The following is a 26122-nucleotide window of genomic DNA, read 5'->3' as shown; positions in this document are numbered from 1 at the left end:
CTTTTGAAATATTGAGCCGTACAGAGATTATGGCTGACTTTAAAATGGCTATTGAATATTTAGGTTCATCTGAGTTTATCATCTCTTTAATATCTTTGTATTGAATGTGAATAATTTATTCATTAATGTAAAATGTTGCTATTATGTGACTCAGGAAATCTTGAGTTTTAACAATCCTAGCATAGAGTTAAACTATAATGTATGGATAAAATTTATTGAACTACCCTGTGCTAGATACACTGATGTTTTAAAATGTTGTCTGTTCTTCCTAGTTTTAGAAATCTGGTATGCAAAATTTCAATCACACCACACAAATTTTGTTTAGATGATGTGAGGAAGAAACTGATTGAGAATGCAGGGAAAAAGTTGTAATAAAAGCATATTGATCATTGATTAACTTAAGAAAACTGCCAAAAATGAACTACATAGGCTGGGCAGCAAAATACTTATAGAACAGCACACAGTAGTCACTGCACAAAGCAACTCGTTAGGTTTACATAAAAATGTTAATGTTATGAAACAAATACCTATGCCCTTCTACTGAATTTAATCTGTCTGATATGAAATAAATGGCTTCACTGATGAAAAATAGTTTCATCCTGCTGTTCATTGTACATTTTAGATTCTGCATGGAGAAAAATGATCCCTGATTAAAAACATTATCTGCCAGTTGTAATGAAAATGCCAAAATGTAATGGTGAATATGTTTGTTTATTAATGATTCGATGAATCACCAAATCCTGGGAAATCCCATATCTAAGCAATTTACAAAATTTCACAAATATATGAAAAGAAAACAGAATGCCACTGAGTGACAGAACAGATCCCAAACTAATCTTCCTTCATTTTTCTGTCCCAAATTTCTGGCTACAGGCACAACAAGATAAAATAGGTTCAAGTTGGTACCTGCATGATACTTCCACTGTTGGTGTATAATTCCCCAGTTTATTTCTGTAACAAGTAGAAAAAGCTCAGATTCAGACAGTGCCAGAATTACTCTTCTGTTCAGTTATCCAGTATACAAATATTGGATCTTAATTACTGTAAACTAGATTTACTAATGCCATTAACATGCATTGTTAGCAGGTAGGTCCCATTGTATTAAATGGGACCTTAGGTATGCATGTTAGTGTATTTTGGTAAATCTAGCCCCCTATGTGGTATAGCATTGGGATTACACTGAAATATGGTAGAATGGCAAAAAGCACCATTTTATTATTCAAGCAGAATAGTTTTATACTTTTCCAATTTCTTATATAAAACATAATTGGATTTTTGCTGAAAGGCCATCCTACAGTAATTACAGGACACTCTCCTGAGTTACAGAACCTACTTGTAAGGAAAACAGAAATGGACACACCCATTTACCAGATGTGGACAAAACACCACAATTATTCAGAGGATTTTTTGGTACGCCTCCTGCAATACTGCTACCCACCTTCAGGTCTGCCCATCAAAAAATACTAAAAAGTATTCAAAAAGGCAGTGTTGTTATCTTCTGGGCATATGCTTGTTGGGCAGAATCTTGTGAAGTTTTAAATCAAAGGCCTGAAACTATATCAGTTAACTGAGCTGTAGTAATCACAAATGCTCAACAAAGAGAGGCTTAAAAACATGTCTCCATTAAGCTCATTTTATACCAAGTGGTAGAATTTCATATACAAATTTTACTCTACAGTGTTTATCCGCTTCCAAAAAACTACACAAGGAATATATATTACCAATCACAACAGTAATATAAATAACAGTTTTGTGCCTGAACTGCAAGGCAGTGGTTCTCAAACCTGATCCTGGAGGCACCCCAGCCAGTCAGGTTTTTCAAGATCTCCACAATAAATATTCATGAGAGAGATTTGCATGCATCACTGCTTTCAGATCTCTCTCATGAATATTCATTGTGGAGATCCTTAAAATCTGACTGGCTAGGGTGCCCCAGATTAAGTTTGGGAACCACAGTCTTAAAGAATAGTTGGGCTGTTCTAATGCACCTGATTCCAAAACAACTCAGTTCCACACAGAAATGAAAGTAAAGCTCCCCACCTTTCTCCAGACAGCATATCATTAATGTTTGGGAATTGGAGCATAAAGTACAGAAGGCTGATGTCTTAATAACCATACTGTTTTGATAAATCACATATATTATAGACACTACACTTACATTTGAAGAGTGTATGCCATTTTACAATTTTCCTTGTTAAAAACTTGCTCTAGTTCAGTTTTGTTTTCAAACTGCCACCCTGTGGTGAAATCTATGAAGTAAAAGATCTTCCAACGACTTATTTTTTTCACCTGTTCATATAGGCTGTACTCCTTTTCAAACAGTTTAAACTTGCACCAGAGCCCAAAGCAGCAATGGATCCAGCAAAATTATGTATTAATGAACAGGATTTTGTCTTCTAACCACAACCAAAAAATATGGATAATTGGGGGAGGGAATAATTGTGCCTGCATATAGGCCATGAATGCAAAGATGGAGTGATTGTTGTTGCCTGGCTACAACAAATCACTGATTCCCATAAATGCTTTCCTTTATTTCAAAGAGAAGGGCAAAACAGAACAACTGCACACCATGGGGACAGACAGGAATATGCTCTCCCATATCATTACCCAATTCAGATTAATTGCCAGTTACAATTACTGGAGTCACTGCAGATCTTTGGTTCAAAAATGTGGGTCGCTACATCATCACATATCGCACATTGCATAAAAACGTATTTTTGTGTGTAGAAAAATGTGAACTCCTAGCCAATTTTCTGAATTCCCTCCCTCCCCCCCCCCCCCCCCCCCAATACACAGTATATGCATCACAAGCCTTTAAAAGTCTTAAGACATAAGAGTCTGTTTTATCGTTTCCGCTCTCCTTTTTGTGTCCGTTTCTTCTCTTTTTCTTTCCTTTCCTGCTTGGCCAGCTTGTCTTTTTCTCGTTGGAGCTTATCCTGCTCTTTCTTTCTCTGGGCTCCTTCACGTAAGGCATCTCTTTCCAACTTCCTAGAATTCACTATATCTTCTAAGTTTGTGTTTTTAAACAGGGCTGACACTGAATTGAGAGGAAAACATCAAAAAAGCATGCTTGCACTATTCTATATAAAGAACATTACATTACTTCGATGACAGTTCTGTGGGGACCACTGGAAGCATGCAAGGACTACCAGCTCAAGGCTGCTTGTTTAAATAAAAAAATAAAACTGCTTTTACTTTGTTACATATACCATACCAAGAAACCTTAGGATTTAAACTCTGGCTTCCACAGCCTCAGATGATTACCAGCCTATTTGCTGCAGAACTAGTTTCTCTATCCACAAAACACTGTTTTAAAATTTTTCTTCACTCAATGTGTAATTAAACTCTGGAATTCGTTGCTAGAGAATGTGGTAAAGGCGATTAGCTTAGCGGAGTTTTTAAAAGGTTTGGACGGCTTCCTAAAGGAAAAGTCCATAGACCGTTATTAAATGGGGAAAATCCACTATTTCTGGGATAAGCAGTACAAAATGTTTTGTACATTTTTGGGATTCTTGCCGGGTATTTGCGACCTGGATTGGCCACTGTGGAAAAGGATGCGGGCTCGATGGACCTTTGGTCTTTCCCAGTATGGCAATACTTATGTACAAAAAAAAAATGGTATTTATCCAGTAAGGTGAGCAAATATCAAGAAAATCACTTAATATCCTGTGCATATGAGGACAAATAGTACTTAGTAAGCTAGTTCTACAGTAAAGAGTACACGATTCTAAAGAGCCTTAGCTCAAACCCCCTCCCTCTGAGCATTTGCTTTCAAGATGAACCAACTTTGTCCCTCTTCTTCTTCCACCCCATGCCCCCCTCTAAATTATTTATCAACTTTGAACAATGGAAATGTCATATAGCCCCTGAAAGGCCTACTACACAAGTTTGGTGAAGTCAGGTCTAATGTTTTAAAGTTATAAGGAAAAGGAGAGACATTTTACCATCTAACACTCTTCTGTTCTATTGAATAAAAGTAGCTTGTTCATTGGCAGAGGCACTTTAATAGATCGCTTGGAGAAGAACCCTACTTCAATATTGCCATTGTCAGAGTTATCCTTTACAAAATTACTGTATTACAAACATGAGGGGAAAAAAAAAAACCAGAACATATTCCTATACTTGCCTGGTACTGTCTACTATCTGTTCTTATGCAATATCATGAAGAAGCAAAGGGGCACTCAGGGAGGACAAGGCCATAACGGGGAGATTGAAAGAATACTTTGTTTCGGTCTTTATGGAAGATGATGTAAAAGATCTACCTGTACCAGAAATAATTTTCAAGGGTGATGATGCAGAGGAACTGAAAGAAATCTCAGTGAACCCTGAAGAGGTGCTGAGCCAAATCGACAAGCTAAAGAGTGATAAATCACCTGGACTGGATGGCATACACCCCAGGATACTGAAAGAACTCAAACATTAAGATTCCTCCTAAGCCTATTTCCTTTTCATTCTATGGAATGAGAGGGCATAGGATGAAGTTAAGAGGACACAGGCTTAGGAGGAATCTAAACAGACCATAGTAGATCAGGTGTCCTTAAATAAAAATCAGACAAAAGATTGCAATTTAATACTGTCAAGTACTGAGCATGATGTAAATAGGAACAACAGTTTGACATGTCTATATGCAAAGGCAGAAGCCTAAGAAATAAGATGGGAGAGTTAGAATATATTGCACTAAATGAAAAATTAGATATAATAGGCATCTCTGAGACCTGGTGAAGGAGGATAACTATTGGGACTCTGTCATACCAGGATACAAATATATCGTAGTGATAGGGTGGATCAAATTGGTGGAGGGGTAGCATTGTATATTAAGGACAGCCTTGAATCAATAGATTGAAAGTTCTGCAGGAAACAAAACAAACCTTGGAATCACTATGGATTGAAATTCCATTTGTAAAGGGGAAAAACGATAGTGATAGGAGTGTACTACCGTCTGCCTGGCCAGGATGACAGACGGATGCAGAAATGTTAAAGGAAATTAGGGACGCAAACACACTGGGCAACACAATAATAATGGGTGATTTCAATTACCCGATATCGGACTGGGTAAATGAAACACAAGGCATGCTAGGGAGGGTAAAAATCCTTGACGACATCAAGGACAGCTTTATGGAGCAGCTGGTACAGGAGCCAACGAGAGAAGGTTAAAATTCTAGAACTAGTCCTTAGTGGAGCGCATGATCTGGTGCGGAAGTAAATGCTGCTGGGGCCACTTGATAACAATGATCATAATATGATCAGATTTGATATTAGCTTTGAAGTAAGTATACACAGGAAATCCAATACGTTAGCATTTAATTTTCAGAAAGGAGACTACGATAAAATGAGAACAGTGAAAAGAAAACTTAGAGGAGGAAGGAAGACCAAACGACAGCTGGCATAGTTAAAAAGTGAGGTGAAGGAAGCTATTAGAGCTAAAAAAAAAAAAAAAAAAAAATCCTTCAGAAAATGGAAGAAGGAACTGACTGAAAATAATAAGAAACAGCATAAGGAATGTCTAGTCAAATGCAAAGCGCTGATAAGGAAGGCAAAGCGGGACTTTGAAAAAAGATTGCGATGGAGGCAAAAATACATAGTAAAGATTTTTTTTTAGTTATATTAAAAGCAGGAAGCCGGCAAAAGAATCAGTTGGACCGCTAGATGACCAAGGGGTAAAAGGGGCAATCAGGGAAGACAAAGCCATAGCAGAGAGATTAAATGAATTCTTTGCTTCGGTCCTCACTGAGGAAGATTTGGGAGATACACCGGTGCCAGAAATGGTATTCAAAGCTGACAACTTGGAGAAACTGAATGAAATCTCTATAAACCTGGATGATGTAGTGGTGCAATTTGACAAATAGAAGAGCAGCAAATCTGGACCGGATGGTATTCATCCCAGAGTACTGACAGAATTGAAATATGAACTTGCGGAACTATTGTTAGTAATACGTAATTTATCTTTGAAATAGAGCATGGTACCAGAAGATTGGAGGGTGGCCAATGTAACGCCAATTTTTTAAAAAGGTTCCGAGGAGATCTGAGAAATTATAGAACAGTGAGCCTGACGTCGGTACCGGGTAAAATGGTAGAGACTATTATAAAGAACAAAATTACAGAGCATATTCAAAAGCATGGATTAATGAGACAAAGCCAATATGGATTTAGTGAAGGGAAATCTTGCCTCACCAATCTGTTACGTTTCTTTGCAGGGGTGAACAAACGTGGATAATGTGTATCTGGATTTTCAAAAGGCGTTTGACAAAGTACCTCATGAAAGACTCCAGAGGAAATTGGAGAGTCATGGGATAGGAATTAGTGTCCTATTGTGAATTAAAAACTGGTTAAAAGATAGAAAGCAGAGAGTAGGGTTAAATGGTTAGTATTCTCAATGGAGAAGGGCAGTTAGTGGGGTTCCCCAGGCATCTGTGCTAGGACTGCTGCTTTTTAACATATTTATAAATGACCTAGAGATGGGAGTAACTAGTGAGGTAATTAAATTTGCTTGATGACACAAAGTTATTCAAAGTTGTTAAATCGCAGGAGAATTGTGAAAAATTATAAGAGGGCCTTACGAGACTGGAAGACGGCGCCTAAATGGCAGGTGACATTTAATGTGAGCAAGTGCAGTGATGCATGTGGGAAAGAGGAACCCGAATTATAGTTACGTCATGCAAGGTTCCATGTTAGGAGTCACAGACCAAGAAAGGAATCTAGGTGTTGTCGTTGATACGTTGAAACCTTCTACTCAGTGTGCTGCTGCGGCTAAAAAAGCAAATAGAATGTTAGGTATTATTAGGGAAGGAATGGCATTAACACATCCTCATTTTTTAATGCCTTTTTATCGCTCCATGGTGCGACCGCACCTCGAATATTGTGTTCAATTCTGGTCGCCACATCTCAGAAAAGATATAGTGGAATTAGAAAAGGTGCAGAGCAGGGCGATGAAAATGATAAAGGGGATGGGACGACTTCCTATGAAGAAAGGCTAAAGCGGCTAGGTCTCTTCAGCTTGGAGAAAAGGTGGCTGAGGGGAGATATGATAGAGGTCTATAAAATAATGAGTGGAGTTGAACGGGTAGATGTGAATCGTCTGTTTACTCTTTCCAAAAATACTAGGACTAGGGGCATGCGATGAAACTACAATATAGTACATTTAAAACTAATCGGATAAACTTTTTCTTCACTCAATGTGTAATTAAACTCTGGAATTCGTTGCCAGAGAATGTGGTAAAGGCAGTTAGCTTAGCGGAGGTTTAAAAAGGTTTGGATGGCTTCCTGGACTTCCGGTTAGGTCATGGAGTGAGGTAGCGTGGGATCACTGCTCCTGACTAACCGCTATAATCTGCTATAGAAAGCCTCCCCCCCCCCCAGAACTGAGAAAGCTGCTGGAAGAGAGTGGGTCCTACCAGGACGATTACTGTGCAGGGTATATAGTGCGGATGGAGTCCAAGGTCATGCGGAGAGAGACTAAGGAGAAAAGTCGTACGCATGAGACAAAGATGGCGGATATAGGCATGGCGCCTTCACCGATGCCAAGCTCACAGTGGACAGCTGAGATTACAGCAGAGGTGAAAGCGGCTATGGAACAAACACTTGGCAGGAAGTTACAATTAATTTTGGATAAGCTGGACGGCATGGAAGAGCATTACACGACTTTCATGGCAGAGCTTCAAACGGTCCAGCAGCGGGTGGCGAATATCGAAGACACCATGCAAGAGGCGGCGGAACAGAAGGTTTATAGCACAAATTATGGATTTGGAATCGAAAGTAGAGGACCTAGAGAACAGGTCCCGCTGCAACAACCTCAGCTTAGTTGGATTGCCAGAAACGCTCCCTGAAAGGGACCTCTGCAAGTTCCTGGAATCATGGCTCCCAGAAGTGTTAACACTAACAGATCGGGCGAGCACCCTTCGGGTGGAGAAAGCCCATAGATTGGGGCAACGGAAAGAGGGAGCCAACAGACCCAGAGTGGTAATTTTTAAACTGTTAAATTATGTACACAAAATGGCGATATTGAAGGCCTTGAGGGCGGGAGTGCAATTGGAGTACCAAGGTGCGCTAGTATTGTGTTTTCAAGACTACTCTGCCAAAGTGTCGGTTGCATGCAAAGCATTTGCTCCGCTGTGTTCCAAGTTGTTTGGCATGAAAATTCGTTTTAGTCTTCTCTATCCAGCGAAGCTTAAGATAGTGGATAATGGGCAAGTTCACCCTGTTTACTATAATTGCTGAAGCGCAACCATATATTTCGAGTCCTTACGGAAAGTGCTAATGAAGTTCTGCTGGGGGGGGGGGGGGGGGGAGCCCAAAATGCAATGGACATTTTTAGTGGGCGCTCAGAATCAAGGTGGGTTGGGCCTCCCAGATTTGGGCAGGTATCAGGCTTGCCTATTGAGGCACCTACGAGACTGGCTTTTGGGTACTAACACATATACTGATGTGGAATTAGAGCAAGCATACTTTCACCCCTGGCACTTGAATTACTTACTTCATGCCCCCCGGGGGAGACTTCCTGTGGGGATTTGAGGGAGTGTATTGCTGCGACCACTGTGGTCTCTCTGGCGTTCATTGCTTTCCTTGTGGGGACAGGAGCCTACCAGCAATGTATTTTTGCCTTTTGGGGGGGGGGGGGGGGGACGTAGATTTTTCGCCAGGCAGTGAGAACCTAATTTTGCGAAGGTTGGGAGAGAGAGGGGTGTCATTGCTAGAAGATGTAGTCAGGGCGGATGAGACCATCCCGTCTCTTCAAGAACTTTTAACCCATGAGGCACAGGGCCCAGCAGTGGTTCTCACTTATCTTCCGCTGTCCCATTATTTGAGTGCCTTGCAGACAGGCAGCCTGTCTCTAGTTTTTGGGCAACAGCTGCGGGGGCTCCTGGAGGAGGATGCCCTGGGCCAAGTTTCGGTATCGTGGTTTTGTAAAGAACTTGGAAAGTGCTCGCCCACAAGGAGTCTGCAATTGGTTGCAGATCGGTGGGGACGGGAAGTGGGTCGGCCAATCGAGGCACAGTCTCTGTCGGCCAATCTTAGAGGGGGCTTGCGAATAGTACACAGTGCTGAATTAGAAGAATGCCATTTTCGTACAGTACATAGAGCATATTTTTCTCCTAAGCAGGCCTGCCATGCTGGAGCAGCAGATATGGGACGTCAGAAATGTGGGTCGACAGACGCCTCTTTGTTTCATGGTATGTGGCAGTGTAGATAGATAAGATCATTTTCGTCGGCAACGGCAGGGTTTCTCAGCTTAGTGCTCGGGCGCAGGGTTTTCCTCACATTTGAAAAAGCGAATTTTTGCACTCTGGGCTGGTGGAGTCCAGGGAATCTGGGAGAAAAGTTGTTTCTAGGTAAGGCCTATATATTGGGAAAGAAATGTATTCTCAATCATTGGATCCTGGATCATCCCCCCTCCACTATTTTGGGATAAGCAGTATAAAATGTTTTGTACATTTTTGGGATCTTGCCAGGTATTTGTGACCTGGATTGGCCACTGTTAGAAACAGGATGCTGGGCTTGATGGACCCTTGGCTGTCCCAGTGTGGCAATACTTACGTATGTACTTATGGGTTGAGCCAAGGGTAGTCTCCCCTCACCAATTTGCTTCATTTCTTTGAAGGTGTAAATAAACATTTGGATAAAGGTGAGCCGGTTTATGTAGTGTATCTGGATTTTCAGAAAGCTTTGACAAAGTCCCTCATAAGAGGCTACTGAGAAAATTAAAAAGTCATTGGATAGGAGGCAATGTCCTTCTGTGGATAAGGAATTGGTTACTGGACAGAAAACAGAGTGTAGGATTAAATGGCCATTTTTCTCAGTGGAGGAGGGTGGATAGTGGAGTGCCACAGGGATCTGTACTGGGATCAGTGCTATTTAACATATAAATGATCTGGAAAATGGAATGACATGCGAGGTCATTAAATTTACAGATGACACAAAATTAATCAAAGTTGTCAAAACACATGCGGATTGTGAAAAATTGCAGGAAGATCTTAGGAGACTGGAAGACAGAGTTCAAATGGCAAATGGAATTTAATGTGGACAAATGCAAAGTGATGTACATTGGGAAAAATAATTCAAAACATAGTTACCTAATGCTACAGTCCACCTTAGGAGTCAGCACTCAAGAAAAGATCTAGTTGTCACTATAGACAATACACCAAAATCTTCTGCCCAGTGTGCGGCAGCGGCCAAAAAACCAAACAGAATGCTATGAATTATTAGGAAAGGGATGCAAAATAAGACCAAGATTATAATAATACCTCTGTATCACTCCATGGTGCGGCCTCACCTTGAATATTGCGTTCAATTCTGGTCTTCATATCTCAAAAAAAGATATAGTGGAATTAGAAAAGGTTCAAAAGAGCAGCAACCAAAATGATAAAGAGTATGGAACGTCTCCCATATGAGGAAAGGCGAAAGCGGTTAGGGCTCTTCAGCTTGGAAAAGGGACAGCTGAGGGGGAATATGATTGAGGTCTATAAAATCCTGAGTACTGTAGAACAGGTGGGTAGAAGTGAATCAATTTTTCACTCTTTCAAAAAGTACAAAGACCAAGGGCCACTCAATGATGTAACATGGAAATATTTTTAAAACAAATAGGAGGAAATATTTTTTTCACTCAAAGAATAGTTAAGCTCTAGAATTTGCTGGCGGAGGATGTGGTAACAGCGGTTAGCGTATCGGGGTTTTAAAAAAGGTTTGGACATGTTCCTGGAGGAAAAGATCATAGTCTGTTATAGAGACGGGCATGGGGGAAGCCAATAGTTGCCCTGGGATTGTAACATGGAATGTTGCTACTAATTGGGTTTCTGCTAGGTACTTGTGACCTCGATTGGCCACTGTTGGAAGCAGGATACTGGGCTAGATGGACCATTGGTCTGACCCAGTATGGCTATTCTTACGTTCTTAAGAGAAAGGTCTAATTAACAGTTGACAGTTAATAGAAGGACTGTACTACTCATGAATTGTCTAGCTGTAACAAAATTACTTTTACAGCCTTCCATCATAAAATATGAATCCAGAGTGGGTTAAGACAAAATATATAGCATCAATGAGCCTCATCTAGTCCATAAATATCTAACCTTTTTATTCCACATCTAAAACTTGACACACACAGTTCTCATTCCTACAGTATCCCCTGCTCTTCTAGATGCTATTTTGTCTCTGATAATTAAGGAATTGGGAGAAGGATAGTTAGGATTTCTATGCTTCCATATTTTTGCCTGGGTCACTGAGGGCCTCCTTCTAGCTAAGGAACTGGGCTCTCTTAATTGACTTTGAACCCTTTTATTGCTGTTCAAGTTCCAATGGAAAGTGCCCCATCAACAACATTAGCAATCTAGATCTGAGCCAACACCTCTAACACATGCCAGAACCCTGCCAACCCCGAAACAAAATTGTTTCTCTTGTTCAGATTCTAATGTAAAAGTGTCCTAACAGCAACAGTAGCAATCCAGGCCTGAGCCAACACCTGTAACACATGCCGTAACCCTGCCAACCCCGAAACAAAATTATTTCTCATATGCAGTGCTGTGCCATCAAGCTGGCTAAACACTAGGGTAATGATAGGGACCATCTCACTTGACATTATACAATTGCCCACAGAAAACATAACCAATTAAATGCTTTTCAAAAATTAGGCACATACCATCTACAAGACTAAAATAGCTTATTACATTAAGGAAGTTCAGTACATTGAAATATGCAAAAGGATACAGTTATCAGTGTTGAAGGCTGAGGTTGCAGTAGTAATTCCTGTCTCTTCATCCTCTCCAGTGTTCAGAATCAAGGAAGACTGCACTTTTCAGAGTTAAAATCAAGACTCACATGGCTGAATCACTGTACTCAAGTTCCTACTGTTTTCAGAGACTTAAAGGAAGGTAGAACTGAAAAGCACCTCAAAGAGTCTACTAGTTCATCCCCTGTGTTCAAGCAAGATATACTGCATCCACCCTATCCTAGAAAGGTGTTGAGAAGTAAAGCAGAGACAACAGGTCCTACAGAACAAATGAGGCATTCCTGCCCTCCAAATGACTTGAGTCTGGGAAGCCCTTAAACCTTCCCTATCAGAGTATATGGCAACATCTTCACAGTACATTGGATTCTGTTTAATTATGTTGCCTTTGAATCATTTTATATTATCTACGAAGTGTTTATGATACATGATGCATAATTATAAAAAGGTGCTTAGGTCAGGCACCATATAAAAGCCCAAATTTATTCTTAAGAATAGCCCACATTAGCTAACTTCATAGCCCTTAAGCTTTTAACCAGCGTTATTAAGAAATAAGTAGGGAAGGAGATAGCTACACAGCAATCCTGCTATTATTACGCAAGGCACGGCAAGAAAAGGATATTCTTCTTCATCTGTCACATTGGCATATTGTGCCAAGACAGCAGCTTTCCTCTGCTTCTCTTCCTCTGAAACTTCCTTTGGCTTCACCACAATCTGGGCCTGTTTCTCGATCATGTTGGCAATTGCCTGAATTTCATCTAGGAGATACAGAGTTAATTTAACTTAACCTTTCTGTAGTTCTATAATCAGACATGGGTCTTCCCATCCCAATATTTTAAAAGAGTTTTTTCTATACCCTCTCTTGCATGCCTTTAATGGGCAATTGGCGTTCAATGACAAACTGACGGTGTGCCACCTGCATTGGCAATGAAGAGAATAGGCAATAGTTCATGATTTCTAAAGCTATGTGATCGCTGCTCTACCTTCTTGTTTCCCTTTGGATACAGCTGTTTTTGCAGTTTCACACCATTTAGCCACTATCTCCTTGCAAACCATTTCCAAAGAATCTTCTTCCTGATGAAGGAAAAGATAAGAAATAGATTTTTTTTTTACATGATGGACCTAATAATTAAATGGCAAAGAAAATAAAACCTTCACTAGATGCTGGGTGGAAACCAGAAGGTCACAGGCAGAATCTTATTTTTGCAGTTTAATATGCTATCACAATTTTATTTTGTGAGGTGGAGTGTTGATTGAAGAGAAAAAGCAAGAATTACAGTAGTAGCATATCAAAAAGCACATGCAGCAAGACCCTTTGCATCAGGGTGCCTATGAAATAAAAATGAAGAACACAACATAACGTGTCAACTAGAACTTTGTTCTGCTTATTAAACAGGGAATAGTAACACCATGCAAGTCTCTACAGTTAAACAGGGAGTCCGTTGTGAAAGTTTATCTACATCCGCAGGTGTCCATATTTTACAGTTATGACCCACATTCAAGACTGCTGGAATTCAAGAATCAGAGCAAATGCACAGCTGCAACTAAGTTACATGGTCCTTTCTATGACTGGTATACATATTTCTTCACCCCAAATCAAACTTTCTCAAATTTATGAATGCTCCATTATTACACAGTAATAATTCCCTCACAGCTCTTAACAGAATTTCTAGTTCCACAAATTAGTCCACATAGTACCTGGTTAACACAATTAAATCACAAAAGAAAGCAAAGGTAGTTAGTTACCTGTAGCAGGTATTCTCCAAGGACAGCAGGCTTTATATTCTCACAAGTGGGCGACGCCGATCTGTGTTGCCCGGTCCGGCATTGCCAAAGCTAAAAAAAAGAGAGCTTTGTGGAGCACGAATCGCGCTCTACTGGGCATGCACAAATGCCTACCCGCCAATTGTGCGAACTCAGTCTCCTCAGTTTAATACTATAGCAAAAAATAAAGTATGACTACTACTAAAAAAGTACAAAGGAGACAACTCCAAGGGGAGGTGGGAGGGATTGTGAGAATATAAATGCTGCTATCCTCGGAGAATACCTGCCATAGGTAAGTATCTTCCCTTTCTACGAAGACAAGCAGGCTTTTCTATATTCTCACAAGTGGGGAATCCCTAGCATCCAGGCTCACCAAAAACAACAAACACTGGTCAATTGGGTCTCGTAACGGCAAGAACATAGTAACTTAGTAGGTGACGGCAGAAAAAGACCTGTACGGTTCATTCAGTCTGCCCAACAAGATAAACTCATATGCGCTACTTTATATGTATACCTGACATTGATTTGTATCTACCATTTTCAGGGCACAGACCGTAGAAGTCTGCCCAGTACTAGCCCCACCTCCCAAACACCGGTGCTGCCACCCAATCTCTGCTAAGCTTCTAAGGATCCATTCCTTCTGAACAGGATTCCTTTATGTTTATCCAACGCATTTTTTAATTCCGTTTCCATTTTCATCTCCACCACCTCCCGCAGGAGGGCATTCCAAGTATCCACCACTCTCTCCGTGAAACAATACTTCCTGACATTTTTCTTGAGTCTGCCTCCTTCAACCTCATTTCATGTCCTCTAGTTCTACCATCTTCTCGTCTCCAGAACAGGTTCGTCTGCAGATGAATACCTTTGAACGTCTGTATCATATCACCCGTTTCTCCTTTCCTCCAGGGTATACATGTTCAGGTCCGCAAGTCTCTCCTCATACGTTTTGTAACGCAAATCCCATACCATTTATGTAGCTTTTCTTTACACCGCTTCAATTTTTTTTACATCCTTAGCAAGATATGACCTCCAGAACTGAACACAATACTCAAAATGGGGCCTCACCAACTACTTGTACAGGGGCATCAACACCTCCTTCTGCTGGTCACATCTCTGGCTATACAGCCTAGAAACCTTCTGGCTACGGCCACCGCCTTGTCACACTGTTTTGTCACCTTCAGATCCTCAGATACGATCACCCCAAGATCCCTCTCCCTGTCTGTACATATCAGACTCTCACCGCCTAACACATACGTCTCCCGTGGATTTCTACTCCCCAAGTGCATCACTTTGCATTTCTTTGCATTGAATTTTTATTGTCAAACATTAGACTATTCTTCTAGCTTCTGCAGATCTTTTTTCATGTTTTCCACTCCCTCCGGGGTGTCCACTCTGTTACAAATCTTGGTGTCATCCACAAATAGGCAAACTTTACCTTCTAACCCTTCGGCAGTGTCACTCACAAATATATTGAACAGAATCTGCCCCAGCACTGATCCCTGAGGCACTCCACTACTCACCTTTCTCTCATCCGAGTGAATTCCATTTACCACCACCCTCTGGCGTCTGTCCGTTAACCAGTTCCTAATCCTGTTCACCACGTTGGGTCCTATCTTCAGCCTGCCAAGTTTATTCAAGAGCCTCCTGTGGGGAACAGTGGAGGAGTGGCCTAGTGGTTAGGGTGGTGGACTTTGGTCCTGGGGAACTGAGGAACTGAGTTTGATTCCCACTTCAGGCACAGGCAGCGCCTTGTGACTCTGGGCAAGTCACTTAACCCTCCATTGCCCCATTTAAGCCGCATTGAGCCTGCCATGAGTGGGAAAGCGCGGGGTACAAATGTAACAATAAATAAACCGTGTCAAAAGCTTTGCTGAAATCTAAGTAGATTACGTCTATAGCACGTTCCTGATTCAATTCTCCAGTCACCCAGTCAAAGAATTCAATGAGATTTGTTTGGCATGATTCACCTTTGGTAAAACCATGTTGTCTCGGATCTTGCAACTCATTGGCTTCCAGGAAATTCACTATCCTTTCCTTCAGCATCGCTTCCATTACTTTTCCAATAACAGAAGTGAGGCTTACCAGCCTGTAGTTTCCAGCTTCTTCCCTATCACTACTTTTGTGAAGAGGGACCACATCCGTTGTTCTCCAAAACCACGGAACCTCTCCCGTCTCCAAGGATTTATTAAACAAATCTTTAAGAGGACCCACCAGAACCTCTTTGAGCTCCCTCAATATCCTGGGGTGGATCCCTTCTGGTCTCATGGCTTTGTCCATCTTTAGATTTTCAAGTTATTCATACACACTTGCTTCTGTGAATGGTGCTATATCCGCTCCATTCTCATATATACTTTTGCCAATCAATCATGGTCCTTCTCCAGGATTTTCTTCAGTGAAAACAGAACAAAAGTATTAGTTTAGCAAATTTGCTTTTCCTTCATCATTATCCAAATAGCAGTTCACAGCATCTTTCAGTCTCACAATTCCATATAAACCTGAAAGTATATACAATCTGAATGAGAGTGCAGCCTGGAAACAGAATACAATGGGCCTAGGAGGGTGGAGTTGTATTCTAGACCCCAAACAGATTCTGCAACACTGACTGCCCGAACCGACTGTCACATTGGGTATCCTGCTTAAGGCAGTAATGTGATATGAATGTGTGGACTGAAGACCATGTCACAGCCTTGCAGATTTCTTCAATTGAGGCTGACCGCAAGTGGGCTACCGACACGGCCATAGCTCTGACATTATGAGCCATGACATGACCCTCTAATGCCAGCCCAGCCTGGGCATAAGTGAAGGAAATGCAATCTGCCTGCCAAATCGAAATTGTGCGTTTCCCGATGGGAACCCTATCCCATTGGGAATCAAAAGAAACAAAAAGCTGGACGGACTGTCTGTGGGGCCTTGTCCACTCCATGTAGTAGGCCAATGCTCCTTTGCAATCCAAGGTGTGCAAGCTGCTTTCACCAGGAGGGCATCAGGTCGGGGAAAGAATGTTGGCAAGACAATCGACAGGTTCAGAAGGAACTCCGACACCACCTTCAGCAGGAACTTAGGATGCGTGCGGAGGACTACTCTATTGTGATGAAACTTAGTATAAGGTGCATCCACCACTAAGCCCTGAAGCTCAACGACCCTACGAGCTGAAGTAACAGCCACCAAGAAAATGACATTCCAGGTCAAATACTTCAGATGGCAGGAATTCAGTGGCTCAAAAGGAGCTTTCATCAGCTGGGTGAGAATGATGTTGAGATCCCATGGCACGGGTGGAGGTTTGACAGATGGCTCTGACAAAAGCAAACCTCTCATGAAGTGAACAACTAGAGGCTGTCCAGAGATGGGCTTACCCTCTACACGTTGATGATAAGCACTAATTTGCACTAAGGTGAACCCTTAATGAGCTGGTCTTAAGACCAGACTGACAAGTGTAGAAGATATTCAAGCAGGGTCTGTGTAGGGCAATTAAGGGGATCTATGGCCTTGCTCTCAAACCAGACGGCAAATCTCTTCCATTTAAAAGAGTAATACCTATTAGTGGAATCTTTCCTGGAAGCCAGCAAGACCTGGGAGACATCCTCTGAAAGACCCAAGCAAGCAAATTCTAGGCTCTCAACATTCAAGTTGTGAGAGCCAGAGACTGGAGGTTGGGAGGTGAGCCCTCGTTCTGAGTGATGAGGGTTGAAAAACACTCCAATGCTTGTTGGTGTAATGCATCGCAACCTGATTATCTGTTTAGATGAGAAAAATTTGGTGAGAAAGCCGATTTCTGAAAGCCTTTAGAGCATTCCAGATCACTTGAAACTCCAGGAGGTTGATCTGAATATTCATTTCCTGGGAGGACCAAGCACCTTGAGTGTGAAGCCCATCTACATGAGCTCCTCATCCCAGGAGAGATGCATCCGTCATCAGCACTTTTTATGGCTGAGGAATTTGGAATGGAAGTCCCAGAGTCAAATTGGATCGAATTGTCCACCTCTGAAGACAGCGTGCAAGCTCTGAGGACACTTGGATCTTCTAAACTCCCCGTAGCTTGATACCACCGAGAAGCCAGGGTCCATTGAGCCGATCCCATGTGAAGACGTGTCATGGGTGTAAAATACGCTGTGGAAGACATGTGGCCCAACAATCTCAATATCTGCTGAGCTGTGACCCACCGAGAGGCACGAACCTTGGACGCGAGCGAGGCAAGATTTCCACTTTCATCTCCAAGAGGTAGGCTTGAACCTTCTGTGTGTCAAGCAGGGCTCCTATGAACTCCAAATCGCTGGACAGGGCAGAATGGGACTTCGGGTAGTTTAAAACGAACCCGAATAGTCATCCGCATGGACTCCCAAGCACCCTCCTCTGAGGTGCTCTTCGCCAGCCAATTGTCAAAATACAGGAGCACATAGACTCTCAATCTGCTTAGCAATGCTGCCAACTACCTCTAGATGCTTGGTGAAGACCCTGGGAGCTGAAGCAAGGCCAAAAGGCAACACTAGATACTGAAAGTGATGTGTACCCAGCTGAAATCGAAGATAACTTCTGGTGGGCTACAAGTATTGGGATGCGAGTATATGCAACCTTTAAGTCCAGAGAGCATAGCCAATCATTTTTCTGAATCATGGGAAGAAGGGTTCCCGGGGAAACCATCCAGAACTTTTCTCAGACTAGGAATTTGTTCAGGGCCCTTAGGTCTAGGATGGGATGCATCCCCCCGTCTTCTTCTGCCCAAGGAAGTACCTGGAATAGAATCCATGCCCTTTTTCCCTGGTGGAACGAGTTCAACCACATGGACCGTTAAAGGGCAGAGAGTTCCTCTGCAAGAGCTGAAAGAATGAGCCTTCGGTGGGCAATTTGGAGGTTTTAGCTGCCAATTCAGGGCGTATCTGAGAGGGACTATTTGAAGAACTCACTGGTTGGAGCTTATAAGAGGCCACCTTTGGTGAAAACATTTTAGCCTCCCCCTGACCAGCAAGTCATCCGGGACAGACACTTTTACCACAGCTATTCTCTGCTGAAGCCAGTCAAAAGCTTGTACTTTGTTTTGACTGGGGAGCAGCAGGGGCCTTAGGCGCATGCTGTTGATGTGAACGATGGCGCTGGGGCTGAGCCTGAGTAGGCTGGCGAGCCAAAGGGTTGTACCTATGCCTAGGATAGTAATAGGAACTCCTCCTTGGCTTGCCAAAAGTCCTCCTAGCTGAGGAGGTTGATGCATGAGGCGCCTGGCAGGAGAGAGAAGAGTTTGTATTAGTGTGTTTCTTGATCTGGTCAACGACCTCCTCAACCTTCTCTCCAAAAAGGTTATCACCCCGGCAAGAGGCATCTGCCAACCACTGCTGAACAGTATGTTCCAAGTCAGAAACATGCAGCCATGAGAGTCTGCACATTGCTATACTTTGAGCAGATATCCTGGATGCCCCTGGCCAAGAACTTTCAACATGCCTTCTGCTGCTTGATCAACTGGCAAAAAGGCTTGATCAAAAGGCAAAAAGTCCTACTGCTGACGCACCGAGTTACGCAAGTAGATGCTGATGAAGAGCTGGTAAGATTGTATACAGGAAATGAGCATTGAAGCCTGGTACATCTTCCTCCCTGAAGAATCCAGGGATCTAGCTTTTCTGTCTGGAGGCGCAAAGGCATAGTCCCTGGACCTCCTGGCTCTTTTGAGAGCGGACTCCACCACCATGGAACTGTGAGGCAACCGAGGCCTATCAAAACTAGGCAACTGTGAAGCCAATACTGGGTGTCAATCTTTTTGGGCATGACAGGGACCGACAGAGGGGACTCCCAGTTCCTGACGAGGACTTCATTGAGTACCTCATGGACAGATGCAGTCATAGCCTCCTTAGGAGGAAATGTGTAGTCCAGGACCTCGAGCATCTTGGCCCTGGGCTCATCCTCCACTTCCAAAAAAATGGAATGGCATCAGCCATTTCCTTTACAAAAGATGGAAATGAAAGGCTCTCCGGAGGAAACTTTCTCCTTTCAGGTGGAGGGGAGGGTTCAGAGGGAATCCCATAGAGCTCGTCTGAATCCCATGAGCGCTCCTCTTCGGTGTCAGACAATATCTCCCAATGGAATTATTGAGACCGAACCTGCCTTGGTGCCAAAGACCCATGTCCTCGACAGCAGCGTCGAGAGGTCGACTCTCTTGACTTCAGCGAAGCTTCCTCCACCAACTTAGAGGGAGTGCCGTCTTGGGTGGCAGTCGACACCGGTGCCGCACCGCAGGCTGAGGGCCAGGCAGGACCACAACCGGAGGTAGGATAGGCGCAAGCACCCGTGACACCGATGCATACCATTGCATAAGGCCATCCAGCAGCTCAGGGAGCAAGGCCCAGATGCATTCATAAAGGGCCTACACCGGGAAAAGCTAGAGTGGCAGCTGAGGCGCAGGTTGCAGAACTGCTGGGGTCAATGCAGGAGCTGGTTTTCGGCTGCTAGGAGACAGGCACATTGGTACCTCCTGTATGGAAGGGGAGCGGTCCTCCTGGCGCCGTTGATTCTTGGGTGCCGAATCCTTCCATGCCCTGGAGCTCCCATCACCATGTGTCGAGGGTGACTGATGATGATGCTTCTTGGGCTTCGCCTAAAGCATGTCACCAAGGCTCCTTGGTGTTGACAAGGACGGCATTGAATCCTCACATCACCTCGGGGTTGGGTCCGATGATGGACGGTCCCAGGGACCCTGCACAGCAGGAGACCTCAAGGCAGGTGCTTCACTGCTCCCAGTGTCTAAGGGTCTAGCAGCAGCTATGTTTACCAACGCTCCTGATGCCTGTGCGATGCTTGACGTCAATTCCGACACCTCTGACCTCGATGCCGGTGTCGACGGACCGGACTTGGCTCCAAAAATCCTCTCTCGTTGAGCCTCTTTGGAAACCTGGGTCCTCTTCATGCAAAGACAGAGAACACAGCAGGGCTATCTATGGTCAGGCCCAAGACACTGCAGACACCAAGAATGGGTGTCTTTTCCCCAGATAGTCTGATTACACCGGGTACTGTGCTTGAAGCCACTAGGAATTTTCGTGGACATGGACAGAAAAATTTTGTCAGCTAAATTAAATGACGCAATGGTGCCTGAAAAAGGGGCAAGGCACAGTATAACATAAAGGGAAAGATTCCGGCTGAAGTCAAGGCCTGAAAGCAGCCTGATGACGACAGAAAACAATTAAAAAATGGGCAAAACAAGACAAAAGAAATTAAAGGAAGGAAAAATAGGGTCCAAAAATAGAAGCCCAATTATAAAGGACAGAAAAAAATAGCCAGAAGGCACAAAAAAAAAAAAAACTGCCAAGATTGAGCAAATGAGGAGGGGACAAGAAAAACACCTTCTCATACAGAAAAAGAAGAACTGAGGCGACCGCGTTCACACGACGGGTGGGAAGGCACTCGCGCCTGCTCGGTGGCGCATGGCTCGCACTCCACAGAGCTCTCTTTTTTAGCTTTGGCAAATGCCAGACTAGGCGACTCAGATCGGCGTCACCAGTGAGAATATAGAAGCTCGCTTGTCCTCGGAGAATAGTCATACTGGGTCAGACCAATCTAGCCCAGTATCCTGCTTCCAACAGTGAGCAATCCCGGTCACAAAGTACCTAGCAGAAACCCACTTAGTAAACAACATTCCATGCTACCAATCCCAGGGCATGCAGTGGTGTTGCAGGAGGTTCATTAAGATCTTTACAAATTGCTCAAAATTCAGTAGCACAAGTGATCAGGGGATGATCACGTTATGATCACATGACTCCCGTCTTACAGTCCCTTCATTGGCTTCCTGTGAAATTTCGAATTGAATTCAAAGTTTTGTCGTTAGGTTTTAAAATCACAAATGGTTATATTTCCCTGACACTTAGCGCCATTATTAGACATTATCAACCTGCTTGCTCCCTAAGATCTTCTCAGAAACACTTACTTGAAGTGTCATCGTTTAAGCAGGTGCATTTAGAAGAATACAGATCTTCTGCATTTTATGTGGCTAGCCCTAAATTATGGAATGTGTTACCTTTGGAGCTTCGTTTAATGCATTACGTTGCCCTATTTAAAAGAGATTTAAAGACCTATTTGTTTACTCGAGCATATGGATTATTATAGGAATTATATTGTTTTGTTTTATAGTTTGGATAAGTTTGTATTAATCAGTAATCAAGTATGATTTTGTTTTGTTATTATTTATTGTTTGTTGATTCAGATTTTATTGTGTATGTTTTTTTGTTCCCCACTTAGATTATATTAGATACGGCAGGTTAAAAATAAAGTTTTATTTATGTCTATCTCAATAGCAGACTATGGACTTTTCCTCCAGGAACTTGTCCAAACCTTTTTTAAACCCAGATATGCTAACTGCTGTTACCACATGCTCTGGTATCGCAGAAAAAGTGACCTCACAAATGGATGCCACATTCTTAAAAATTGCTTCTTTTCTGTAATCAGTCTCTCCATTTACAGCAAATCATGCATTTGCAGGCACCACACTGCAAAGATAGGGGCATATTTTACAGCTATCAAATAAGAGAGCTGTACATTTAATGTGCTAATAACACAATTAACACGTCAAATATTTCATGTGCGTTAAAAATTTTAACACACGTCTCGCTCTCTCATTGCTCCCCTTGCGGGCTTACCTGGGCTGCAAAGACCGGCTGCTGGGTCCTGATCTGGGTCAGACCTGCTTGCTGTGGTCCCAAGGCTGCCAGGGAAGGTGGAGCCATGCACCCGCGACCCGGAAGTAACCGTGGAAGTATGAGTCTGTGGCACTTCGAGGCCGGGGCAAGGCTGGAGAGGCTGTAGGCAGCAGCACTGGTTCTTTCTCTCCTTATACCTGGCTCCTCTCAGCCCTCCTACTTTGCCTTCAGTGCTGCGTCTTTCAGCAGCCCGAAGCCTCTGTAGCATCCTGCCTCCTCTGACAGAACTTCCTATTTCTGGGCAGGATGCTACAGAGAGGCTTTGGGCATCTGAAAGGAGCAACGTTGGAGGGCTGAGAGGGGCAGGTGTACAGAGAGAGAAAATGGAGACCACGTGGAGAAGTGATTCAGAAGCACAGGAAGATCTGCTGGGAGAATGAGGGCCGAGCAAGAGAGAGAGAGATGTGTTTGAGATGGACAGATGCTGGTAATACGGGATGGAAAAAACAAGGGAGATGGTGATCATGAAGTGGATGGGAGAAATGGTGGTCATATAGGGCAGGGGAAGTGGAGAGAAGAGAAGACAGACAGGAGGAGACGGTGCCCAGGAAAGGGGAAGAGAAGACAGACAGGAGGAGACGGTGCCCAGGAAAGGGGAAGAGAAGACAGACAGGAGGAGACGGTGCCCAAGAAAGGGGAAGAGAAGGCAGACAGGAGGAGACAGTGCCCAAGGAAGGGGAAGGGAAGAGATGGAAACTAGACAGATTTGAAAAGGAGGGGGGGAAAATGGATGAAATGCGATCCACATCGCAATTAAGAATTTTAATCGTGATTAATGGTGTGATTAAACTTTTCATTTGATGTACAGCCCTAATAAGAATACATCTCTTACTGATCAAACACACTTTCATAACAAAACAGTATTTCTTTATTGCAGTCCAATGGATGCAGGCATATGGTCACATTCACTCACCCTTCAGTCCCCAGCAATCTGTATATATGTTCAAAGAATCTCCAAAAAGCCCCCAATTCACACACAGGACCAAACTGCATGCAGGTAAGTGCCCTTTGGAGAAAAACATTTCAAACAAGAACTTGGATAAAATGGTGTGTTAGCCGTGTTAGTCCACTTTTATTTCTATTTCTATTTATTACCTTTGAAACAGAACAAAAAAGAAAAGAAGATGATGCCTTTTTTGTTGGACTAGCTTAATACATTTATGATTAGCTTTCAAAGGCAATACCTCCTTCAGATCAGAAATGAACAAATGATGGCAAACATCAGAATATATAAATGAAACTAAAGCATTCCAGTGACAGTCTCACAGTGAAAGGTAGAGGTGGGAGTGGGGGGGGGGGGGGGGTGAGAAACAGGGAAAGATGGATGAGTGATCAAAGGGAGACAAAGCAATATAATCTTATGGTTTATAATGTGATAGGAAACCCAAATCTTTGTTAAGTCCTGTCTGGTTGTTGTAAAAATATTTCATGTTTAAATTCAAAGATCTTATGTTCCCAGATGGTCTTGAATTTTCCTTTTAGCATTCTCACCATAAAATCATTGATGCAGTGCTCTGGTCTTGCAAATTGCTTTCCCAAAGAAGTGTCACCCTAGTTAGCTTTGTGGTATTTAATGTGATACCTGTGTAAGTTGATTCTTGTTTTTACCATCTGGCCTGTCTCCCCAACATACCATAACATTTTTTTCATTGAATGATATATACTACATTTGAAGAAGGGCATGAGTAGGATCCCCTTATGCTGAATGCTTTTCCCATGTCTCCTGTTTTGTACAATTTATATATGAGCACATTGGCTCATATTTCTTTAGGTTCTGATACAAAACTTTGGTCATATGCAGATGATTTTTTTTTTTACTGATTTCTATTGATAAAGTGAATGACATATATTGCCTTAAAATAAACACTTATATGTCAAAAATAATTGAATTGTCTAAAACAGATTAAAACTGAATTAAGAAAAAACAAAAGTATTATGGTTTGGTTTGGACCCTTTTAAAGTTACTAATGACCAGTTAATTCGAGTAGATCAGGAATCTAGTGTATTAGGTGTTATACTTGACTCTACTATCTATGGAATCTCAGGTAAAGAATACTATATGCAAAGCTTATAAGCTAAAACAACTTTGTTTAATACGTTCTTATTTCTCATGTGAACACTTTCGGATTATAGTGCAATTGTCGATTCTTCCCTTACTGGATTATGGCAATTCTTTGTATATACGACTTACAGTTAAACAAACAAATAAGTTACAGATGATACAAAATTCAGCAGTAGGTTGATATTCAGATGTTCAAAATATCTGAAAGTTTCTCCATTATTGGCTAGGTTACACTGGCTTCCAGTTTTGAAAAGGTGTTATGTCTTGTATTTAAATGTTTCTACGGTTTGTGTTCGGCTCACCTTGTGAACAGCTTTAAGCTTATCATCAAGCTCATGTAACTGGTTAATGTGAAGAAACAGTGTGTTTTAAGCCTGTAAAATGTATTGGATATTTTCCTGTCTTAAATGTGTCTGAAGTGTATTTCTCCTGTTTGGCTAGCAGATGGTGCATGTTTATGCTTAAAGCTGCTAAAGAGGACTGACTTCTTTCTTTTATTTGGCACACAGATAATAGGAAGTGCCTTACAGTGATGGAACCAGATTTATTTGAAATTTGACTGTTCTGGGCTCTGATTGGCCTGGAGTTTTTAAATTACCCAGCAGTTGTTGCTCGCTGTTGCTTTAGTCTTAGCCTGGAAGAAGAGAGAGACAGATCTCTTTGCTAAGGCTCTGTGAACAATATGTCCTGATCTTCCCAGGTACTGTTTAGACAGTATATAGATGTTTAGTTAGTTTTCTAATGGATCCCTTTTTCTTTTTTCTTTATTTCAAAATACATTCAAGCATGAAATCTTGAGTACAGATAAAGACAATTTAGTATCTTGGTAAATTTCTAGAAAATACATCAAAAGGAAAAAAAAAAAGAGAATTATAACAAAAAGAAGATCATTACTTGTCCTGCCAAGCTCTGATTGATAGGAAGAGAGAGGAGAGGCTGTTAAAACAGCATTGAATTCATTTGAGACTCAAAAGTAACATTTTACACAGCTGTAATTATTGGGAATATTTAGATTAAAAAGTTATATTCTTAGACAATTTTAAAGGTTAATTCAATTGGAAATTCTTTGGTCCTGGTCCCACCCAGCTAGAAAATACCCTTGATAAAACAGCAGTTAGCTGACACTTGGGGACCACTTCACTACACAACAGGAGCTAGATTGGCCTTGAAGGGGGAGACAAACCAATTGTGTTTGAAATTTTTCCAGGTTATTGGACCCCTGCACACTAAAGTAAATTCTGACTTTAAAATAAAGTCCAAACTTCTCAACTTTCAGGCTAGAGGTGAGATACCTGATTCTTCTCTTAAATTTAATGCTTATTGCTTAATTAATTAATTAGCCCTGTGAAACCTTTTCTTTCTATCTTAAAATAAAGTCCAAACTTCTCAACTTTCAGGCTAGAGGTGAGATACCTGATTCTTCTCTTAAATTTAATGCTTATTGCTTAATTAATTAATTAATTAGCCCTGTGAAACCTTTTCTTTCTTTCAATCTTGTCCTGCCAAGCTCTGATTGATAGGAAGAGAGAGGAGAGGCTGTTAAAACAGCATTGAATTCATTTGAGACTCAAAAGTAACATTTTACACAGCTGTAATATTTAGATTAAAAAGTTATATTCTTAGACAATTTTAAAGGTTAATTCAATTGGAAATTCTTTGGTCCTGGTCCCACCCAGCTAGAAAATTCCCTTGGGATGTAAACGTACCAGGCTATAATCTTTTTAGGAAGGATAGAGAGGGACGCACAGGTGGAGGAGTAGCTCTGTATGTGAGAAATGATATCCCAGCAACTGAAATGACAGGGAACTGGGGAAAGGAAGAAGCGATATGGATCACCTTAAAAAGAGAGGATAGAACCTTGGTCCACGTGGGTGTTGTCTATAGACCCCCGACACAATTGGAAGAACTAGATAA

General features: G+C 42.2%; 1 protein-coding gene across 1 annotated transcript in view; it reads right to left on the bottom strand.

Moving 5' to 3' along the window:
- Positions 1-1887: 1887 nt before the first annotated feature.
- Positions 1888-26122, bottom strand: part of CCDC43 (coiled-coil domain containing 43) — a 76787-nt gene continuing 52552 nt past the window's right edge. Inside the window, exons 2-5 of the mRNA XM_030220925.1 lie at positions 12697-12787; positions 12336-12471; positions 11695-11753; positions 1888-3031 (exon numbers count right to left, since the gene is read on the bottom strand). Of these exons, the coding sequence (XP_030076785.1) occupies positions 2844-3031; positions 11695-11753; positions 12336-12471; positions 12697-12787 (474 nt within the window). The 3' untranslated portion in view covers positions 1888-2843. The remainder of the gene's footprint in view (positions 3032-11694; positions 11754-12335; positions 12472-12696; positions 12788-26122) is intronic.

The sequence above is a fragment of the Microcaecilia unicolor genome, chromosome 12, assembly GCF_901765095.1.
Source record: "Microcaecilia unicolor chromosome 12, aMicUni1.1, whole genome shotgun sequence".
NCBI classification, from domain to species: Eukaryota; Metazoa; Chordata; class Amphibia; order Gymnophiona; family Siphonopidae; genus Microcaecilia; species Microcaecilia unicolor.
The sequence above is the reverse complement of the archived record's forward strand: the minus strand, read 5'-3'. Positions and strand labels throughout refer to the sequence as shown.